The sequence below is a fragment of the Falco naumanni genome, unplaced genomic scaffold (assembly GCF_017639655.2).
Source record: "Falco naumanni isolate bFalNau1 unplaced genomic scaffold, bFalNau1.pat scaffold_212_arrow_pat_ctg1, whole genome shotgun sequence".
NCBI lineage: Eukaryota > Metazoa > Chordata > Aves > Falconiformes > Falconidae > Falco > Falco naumanni.
The window spans coordinates 1-8881 of NW_024427394.1; the positions used below are offsets into that span (position 1 = coordinate 1).

At 54.9% G+C, this 8881-nt stretch overlaps 1 protein-coding gene across 1 annotated transcript; it reads left to right on the forward strand.

The window, feature by feature from the left end:
* The first annotated feature begins 7537 nt into the window (after positions 1-7537).
* Positions 7538-8482, forward strand: LOC121082047 (olfactory receptor 14A16-like). The gene has a single exon (XM_040581389.1). It carries the CDS (start codon positions 7541-7543, stop codon positions 8480-8482), a length of 942 nt encoding a protein of 313 aa, XP_040437323.1. The 5' UTR covers positions 7538-7540.
* The last annotated feature ends 399 nt before the right edge of the window (positions 8483-8881 follow it).

Consider the following 8881-nt stretch of genomic DNA (forward strand, 5'->3'; position numbering starts at 1 on the left):
TGTAAGTCTCATGGGGCTGAGGAAAAAACCAGTGGGGCTGGAGAGCTGAGGAGCAAGGCTGTCCACACAGTGTTTAGCTCCAGGGACTGATTTTCCTACCTGTCCGCACCTCCTCAGGAGACACTGTGCATCAAGAGCAATTGGAAAAGCCTTCTATCATTTCTCCAAAGTGCTCATTACCTGCCTTTCTCTTTCACTGTACGGCTGAAACTTATCTCATTAAGTGTAGGAGCCAAAATTGAAGACCAGATGTCCCTGATGGAAGAGATACGGCTCGTAAGGGCATTCTGCCTTGTAATGAGCCCAGGGTGTCTGTGGTGCTGTGAACTGCAGGTGTTCAGAGGAGACTGAAGAAACCTCTCAAGAACACCAAGTCAGAGGCAAAGCCCACAGCCCCTGGAAGCGTTAACGGGCCCCACTGAGGGCCATGGCTGAGAAAGCCTCCCCATGGCCTTGTTAGAGCCCATCCTTGGAGGCTGTGAGGGCAGGAAGGCAAAGGCGCTGTGCAGGCAGCTCTGCTGCTAAGCAAAGCCTTGGCTTGCTTGATGAAGCAGAAAGGCCAAGCCGTGACCTGCAGCCTGTGGGAAGGTTGGTGCTGTCCCTTACACAGGGCTCAGGGCTCTTCCTGGGGACCATGGAAGGTGGGCATCCAATGCCCAGTGAAGGACAGCAATGGCACAGCAACTTCCAGCTTCCCCATGGGGCTGCAAGGAGGCAACGATGCCCCCGTGCCGTGAGGACATCATGTCTTGTCATGGCCCTCAGAGGCAGAGACAGCTGCCATAGCCAAGGGGACACAGACCTGGGTTCTGGTGGTCCCTTCCAGCCTTGCCAGCGCCGCCTGCCATCTCTATTTCAAGCTGTCCTGCATGGTTGGAGCCCTGCCCCTGTTTCCCTGCAGGCTGTAGGCACCATCTCGCTGCCCTGCCTTGCTCTCACCCCAACATTGCCATACCTTCGCTGAGGTACCTCCACTCTCACCGGCTGTTCCTTGAGACACAAACCATGGGCTGATCCAGGCTCCCTCTGGCTGAGCTCTGGCACCGCAGCAGGACCCCTGAAGTGACAGATCTTCCTGCTGAGGTCCAGTCTCTGCTTTCCAAGTTGAAACTTTGTGACATTTTTTCCTCTCTCCTGCTGTTTTCCCCTGCCCAGGAAAGGTTTACCATCTCAGAAAATACCCTTCCAGCAGGGAACGCAGCCAGGAAGCCTTTTCTTATGCTCTGCTCTCTCACCAGAGAGAAGGAATACTCACATGGTCTCCCAAACCACGTAACTGCTGCTGGCCTTTCAGCTTCTCCCAGGGACATGACCAAGCCATGTGGCTGCTGCTGTCCCATCATGTCCCCAGGTGCAATGGACGTGACAACCCCTATCCCAGCCCTTCTCCTGGATGGGGCCTATGGGGTCCCTTGGCAGAGGGACTGTCCCAGCCACGTTCCTGATGCTGGCCTGTCACCTCCAGAGGCAGAACTGACCTCACAGGCCCCTCACAGCCAGGCACGTCCTCCTGCATGAGGAGTTCCTGAGACTGATTTTCCCTCCCAATACCACACCCCTCCATCACCCTCATTCTGGCCCAGGTCCTGACCACAGAAAAGCATGCTTCTTTCATCAGATTTGTCAAATATCTTTCCCGCAAGCCATTTCCCACAAGCTCATCTTCAGCTGAGCCCCTCTATTTGTGTTGACACATTTTATATATGCCTTTATAGCTCTATGGTGTTTTTTCAGGTTGGACTGATCTTTGGAGGTCATCGAGTCCACCCCTCCAGCTGAGGCAGGGTCAGCTAAATCAACATTCTCAGCCACTCGTCTAGGTAGGCTTGCGATATCATAGAAGCACAGAAACAGAGAATCATTTAGCTTGGAAAAGACCTTAAAGATCATCAAATCCAAATGTAAACTCAGGACGGCCAATTCCATCACTAAATCATGCCATGAAGAACTGCATCTACCTCTTTTTGAAACACCTCCAGGGCTGATGATTCCACCAGCTCCCTGGTTCCAATGCTTGAGCACCTTTGCAGTGAAGATGTTTTTCCTCATATCCAATCTGAACCTCTCCTGGTGTAACTTGAGGCTGTTGCCTCTTGTCCTGTCACTTGTTATCTGGGAGAACAGTCCTACCCACCCCATCTACAACCTCCTTTCAGGTACTGCTAGAGAGCAGTAAGGTCCCCCCTGAGCCTCCTACGATCCACACTAAACAACTCAAGTCCCCTCAGCCACTCTTCATCCAAGCAGGGATCCAGACCCTTCACCGGCTTTGTTGCCCTTCTCTGGACACGCTCCTGGACCTCAACGTTTCTCTTGAAGTGAGGGGCCCAAAACAGAAACACGTTGGTTGAGGTTTGACTTCAGCAGTGCCGAGTACAGGGGCTCCATCACTGCCCTGGTCCTGCTGGCCACGCTCTTTCTGATACCAGACAGGATGCTATTGGCCTTCTTGGCCACCCGGGCACACTGCTGGCTCATGCTCAACCATCTGTCAACCCTCACCCTCAGGGTACTTCCCCACCAGGCAGCCTTCCAGCCACTCTGCCCCAAGCCTGTAGCGTTGTGGGGGGCTGTTGTGACCCAAGTGCAGAACTGGCACTTATCCTGGTTGAACTTCATACAGTTGGACTCACTCGAATGGTCCAACCTGTGCAGACCCCTCTGCAGAGCCTTCCAGCCCTCAAAGACATCAGCACTGCCACCCCACTTGATGTTGTATGCAAACTCACTGAGGGTGCACTCAATCTCCTTGTCTGGATCGTTGATAAAGTTCTGAAGCAGGACTGGCCCCAACACTGAGCCCTGGGGAACACCACTCCTTATGGGCCGTCACCTGGATGTCACTCGATTTACTCCCCCTCTTGGGACTTGGCTGTCCAGCCAGCTCTAACCCAGCGTGGAGAACACCCACCGAAGCCATGAGCAGCCAGTTTCTCCAGGAGAATGCAGTGGGAGATGGAGCCAAAAGGCTTTCCTAAGGTCCAGGTAGACAGCATCCACAGCCTTTCCCTCATCCACTAGGCAGGTCACCTTGTCCCAGAAGGAGATCAGCTTCATCAGGCAAGACCTGCCTTTCATAAACCCATGCAGGCTGGTCCTGACCTCCTGGTTTTCCTGCACCTCCTGTGTGATGGTGCTCAGGTTGATCTGCTCCACAACCTTCCCTGGCACTAAGATCAGGTTGACAGGCCTGTAGTTATCCCGATCCTCCCTCCTACCCTTCTTGTAGGTGGGCACCACTTGACTAACATTCAGCCTTCTTGGGCCTCCCCAGTTAGCCAGCACTGTTGAAAGTCATCGCTGTGGTGAGGCAATAGAGAAACAGACCAGTGATTTTCAAAGTGTTCCTGCATCACGGGATGTCCATTGTCAAGGACACAATCAAAAGCACCTTGTCCTTTCTGGGTATAAGGTTCACCGGAACCACGTGTCCTCTGGGGCTGCAGAGGCATCACTGGCAGCAATGCCTTCTCCTGCAGCACTGCACAGTCCAGCCCTGCGTGTCTCTGGCCCCAAGGACAGCATGGATTGCTCTCCTTAGGGACATCTCATTTCACCTTCACAGTGACCTCTGTCCACCACCCCAGCATGCTCTGCAGCAAAACATTTTGCTTGCGTGTGACCTTGGACACTTGGTACCCATTATTATTTTTGTTGTTACGTGTCTGAGCTTGGCCCTGGTGACACAGGTGTGGTTCAGGGTAACTGCTCTGAAATAACCTAAATCAGGGAGGGGAAGGGGAAAAGTCTTATTTAAGCAGCGTGAGGAAGCCTTAGCATCAATAACCTCACATCTTCTTGGGGAATTTAGAGATCCTGTGTGTTTACATGGCCAGGGTTTGGGAGTGGTTTGGAGGTGTTTGTAGGGCTGGCAGAGGTGAGAAGAGATCCAGAGCTGACTCCATGGCCATAACAGCCACTTTCATTTGACTCCAAAATGGACCAGCCCCTGCCCAAACCTGAGCCAATAAGCAATTCTAGTGGCACCTCTGTGATACCCTATGGCAGAAAGGACCAACCACAAAGGGAGAGGGGTGAGAATTATGTGAGAGAACAACCCTATAGACATCAAGGTGAGTGAAGAAGGGGGGAGCAGCTTGGTGGGATCCTGCCAGTGATCAAGTAGCCACCCACTGACAGTCACAGGGCAGCGCAGTGACAATGCTCCTTTAGGTGTCTGCAGGTTCTTTGCATCAGAATTCTAGCACAGTTGACAGATAGGCCAACAGCTGTGATGCTCACCTGGATCTGAAACCCTGCATCATATGTGTCCACCTTGGTTCTAGGAGCAAAGAAATGGTGGAGTCTCATCTCCCAGGGGCAGTGAGGCAGGAGAGCAGCAGAGTGCAGGCCCCAGGTCACACACTGGCAGGCTGTGGCCTGTGCAGAAGGAGGGAACGCTCCTTAGGGTTCCCTGGAATTGCCTCAGAAGTATAAACTCCATTTTCAATGTTGGACCTGTTGGAGGCTGCTGTCCTTGCCGAGCAGCTGTGCTGAGCTCTGCCACCTGCCCTAGCACTTGGTTCCCTCAGTGTCACAGCTCTGTCTGCAACAGGACGGGCTCCAGCTGCCTCTGCGTGGGCCCCTGGCTGAGGGCACTGCTGCACATCTGGGCTGAAGCCCCCCAGCTGTGGCACCAGCCCAGCTGTGCCTGGCCATAAGGCAGCCGGGTACCAAGTGTCCCCGAGCCCGTGGGTGCAAAGGCTTTGCTTCAGAGCAGAGACATGGCCTGGGCAAGGGAGAGCTGAGTCTTTAGCCCTGAGACTACAAACCCAGAGTTACATGCCTGCATTGTGTGAGAGTAGCTGAAGACATCACACCCCAACCCCCCACACTGGAGATCTGAGCTGCTTTCATGTGAGCTTCCTTCTGTACTGCCTACTGAAGGGTTAACAAAAGGTGACACTCATGCTGAAAGCTTTTTTTTCTAGTAGGAGAAATTCCACTGCTGGAAATAAGTGTCTGCAGAGCTGAGAGACAAACATCAGTGATTGCACCATCCTGCTGCCCAGCAGGTTCCCCTGCAGCCCCAGGGACAGCTGGAGGGAGCCCAGAGGGGCAGAGGAGGGAGGCAGGGAGAGCTCAAAGGCTGGTGGGAGGCTGCTGAGAGCTCCCTGCTGGAGAAATGTGCAGAGCCCTTGAGCGGTAAGTGTGTGGCTGCAGGGCAATGCCTCTGCAGTTGCTAGCCGGGTCTGCAGCAGCTGGGGCACCCCCAGCCTGTGGGACCGTGTGGGAGCCTTTTGCTGTGGAGGAGGCCAGTGTGCTGCAGAGCAGGGCTTCCCTGCTGCAGCGTGGGAGGGCCAGGGCATGTGGGCTGCCTTGTGCCAGGGCCGGCTGCAGGGCTGTGAAGGTGGCTGTGCAGGCAGGGGTGCCCAGCGCTGTCCTTGCCAGCAGGGTCCCTGCAGCCGCGGGGGCTGCGTGCTGGGGCAGGGGCTCTGCCGCCTGCCAGGGGCAGCTCTCAGCCTGCCGGGGGGGCTCCCCACAGCTCTGGGGGCGTATGGACTGAGCCCCGAGAGGGAAGGATCTCTCTGCTGTTGAGAGTGTGCTGCATGGGCTGAGCGCCGCTTAGAAGTATAGGTTACCCTCAGAATGTGTCTGGATCGAGACTTTTCGTATCGAAGGTCAGCGCAGGGATTGCTGTGATAAATCCAGGGCTCTCCTCAATCTGTGTTTTCAGTTTTCTGTTGTTGGGGGCAGGAGAGGGAAGGCAGAAATGTTAATGGAGATCTCGAGTTTGAAGATGTCCCTGAGACTGCCAGCTGTAACTGTGAGTGATGAGGAGGTCTGCCAGGAGCCTCCTGAAGTGCCCTCAGCCACTCCTCCGCCTATGAACAGCAGCAGCAGCACCTTTGCTGGAGCCATCAGGGGTCGGTTCTGAGCTGCCCTTTTCCCCCTGCGGACAGGACCCTGCGCCCAGCCAGTGCCCTGCAGAGAGGCACGTTTGTGCGGGGCCAGTGCACAGAGGCTGGGATGGGGTCTGTGAGCACTGACAGGGAGAGACCTGGCACAGGGAGATACCTCCCACAAGGAAAATCTCCTGACATCCAGGATATGACAAGGACTGATAGGAAACTTCAGACAGAATTGTTGTTGAAAGCAGAATCAGAAAGCTCTCTCTGACCATGTGCAGTGCAGACCCCTTTCTCTGAGGCATCCCCCTGGCTGCTCTCCCCCCCAGCAAAGCCTCTGCCCTCAGGGCTGGGGGTCCCGAGGTGTGAGCCACCCCCTCTGCAGCCAGAGCTCCAGCAGAGCCGCGGTGCAGCTCTGCAGCCACGTGCCCCCGGTCCCTCTGCAGAGCACAGGGGCTGAGAGCAGCTGCCCGGCAATGTCGGTGTGGGGGAGGTGGCGAGCAGAGCTGGGCAAGGGCAGCGCTGCCCTCAGTGCCTGGCACGCTCGCCCTGGACACTCTTACCTAGACCGTCAGTGCAATTTTACTTCTTTCTCTGCCTTTTGGGGTTAGTTTTATTCTCTTCCTCTTGCTGTCAGGCTCTCTGGGGATGGGTGTTTCAGCTGCAGAGTCACACTCTGACCTTGTGGGTCCTCTCCTGCAGGTGTGTCCATGGGAACAAGTGTCCCAGCTTTCCTCTCACCTGTGGGGCTGTGGGCAATGCCCTATGTGGGGCTGGGCAAGAGGCTGGCTCTCCCTCAATCTGATGCTCTTGTTGGGGCACTTGGCTACCTCCTTGAAGTTCCCTTCCAAGCAGTGAGTTGCCCTCCACAATGGAAACCTGTCCCCTCGCACCCATTAGTGATCTGAAAGCCCCACGTAGAGGCGTAGAGTTTCTGTGATGGAGAAAACGCTGTTGGGGTGGGTGAAATGAGCTGTGTATCCTTTGCTGTGGGTGGGATGCTGAGTTCTGATGAAAGCCTACAACCTTTACTGGTCTGTGGTGGGTCAGTCTGTTCTCAGCAGTGCCTTGTGGTATTTCAGGGCAACATGGGAGTGTGGCCACCATTCATCTCAGGAAGGTGCAAGCCCACAGAAACTGGGAACCAGCAGGACAGACCACCTCCCCTCACTGTGCACTCACCCACAGGCAATCCTCTTGCCTCACAGACCTCACGCTGTTCCACCGGAGGGCAGCCAAAATGCTCTGCTTTTCTGTCATCCGAGAATACTCAACAGGAGAGATGGGGGGGAGCTGTGAAAACCCCTAAAACTCTCTTAAAATGCCTTCACCCTTCCCGTTCCTTAGCACTGGCGCTGCAGACGCTGACCAGCCCTTCTGCGTTGGCACGGGTTTCACAGGACAAAGTTAAACACCGGGACTGGTCCCTGCCCCCACCCACTGCGGCAGAGTGGGGCTGGCTGGACAAGAGCCCGTGGGCAGATGCCCTGCTCTTCATCGCCCACACGGCCAGCACCAAGCAGGGCTGCAGCCACACAGCTGCAGGAAGGTCTCTGAGAAAAGAGAGGGATGTCTGTGTGTGACGGGGGGATGGTCTGTGGGAAATGGCTTTGATTTTGCTTGCAGAAGTCTCCCATAAATTATCACTGTCTTTTTCTCCTGTGACAGAACCATATGTCCAGAGGCAGCAGATGTCCAACAGCAGCTCCATCACCCAGTTCCTCCTCCTGGCATTTGCAGACACACGGGAGCTGCAGCTCTTGCACTTCTGGCTCTCCCTGGGCATCTACCTGGCTGCCCTCATGGCCAATGGCCTCATCATCACCGCCGTAGTGTGCGACCACCACCTGCACACCCCCATGTACTTCTTCCTCCTCAACCTCTCCCTCATCGACCTGGGCTCCATCTCCACTATTGTCCCCAAAGCCATGGCCAGCTCCCTCTGGGACACCAGGGACATCTCCTACTCAGGATGTGCTGCACAGCTCTTCTTGATTCTCTTTTTCCTTTCAGCAGAGTGTTCTCTCCTCACCGTCATGGCCTATGACCGCTTTGTGGCCATCTGCCAGCCCCTGCACTACGGGACCCTGCTGGGCAGCAGAGCTTGTGTCCACATGGCAGCAGCTGCCTGGGCCAGTGGGTTTCTCAATGCTGCGCTGCACACGGCCAATACACTGTCACTGCCGCTCTGCCAAGGCAATGCCCTGGCACAGGTCTTCTGTGAAATCCCACAGATCCTCAAGCTCTCCTGCTCACACACCTACCTCAGGGAAGTGGGGCTTATTGTGGCTGGTGCCTTTTTATTCTTTGGGTGTTTTGTTTTCATTGTTCTGTCTTACATGCAGATCTTCAGGGCTGTGCTGAGGATGCCCTCTGAGCAGGGACGGCACAAAGCCTTTTCCATGTGCCTCCCTCACCTGGCCGTGATCTCCCTATTTGTCAGCACCTCGTATTTTGCCTACCTGAAGCCCCCCTCCATCTCCTCCCCATCCCTGGACCTGGTGGTGTCAGTCCTGTACTCGGTGGTGCCTCCAGCACTGAACCCCCTCATCTACAGCATGAGGAATGAGGAGCTCAAGGGTGCAATGTGCAAACTGATAGCTGGATGTTCTTCTGAAGCATTAACATTATGAATAGCGTTTATAATGTAATTCATCACAGACCCAGACTGTCTTCTGAATTTTTTGCATTTGCTTGTGGTATTTAATTTCTGATAAAGCGGTCATTCCCATTCTAATTTCTTCTGTGATTTTCCTTTCTGAAGGTGCCCTGCTCTCTCTTTGTCTAACAAAACCAAAGGGCCATTAAGCAACTTTAATTTTCCTGGGATTCTTCCTTCCAAGGCCTTTCTGGAGCTGCAGTGACAGTTCCTGAGTCCACAGACGGAGGGGAAAAGTTCCTGGCATGGCAGCACTGCCAGGGAACAGCAGCCCTTGGCTCTCCAATACTGTCCTCCTTCTACCTACACACTCCCCTTCTGACCCCCTGCCTTGGTGTAAGGCCTGAGTGCTCTGGCAGCTTGGTCACCGCCA

Bases quoted from the DNA above. Each gene is read 5' to 3' on its own strand.
- LOC121082047 (XM_040581389.1), top strand. From the start codon at position 7,541: ATGTCCAACAGCAGCTCCATCACCCAGTTCCTCCTCCTGGCATTTGCA.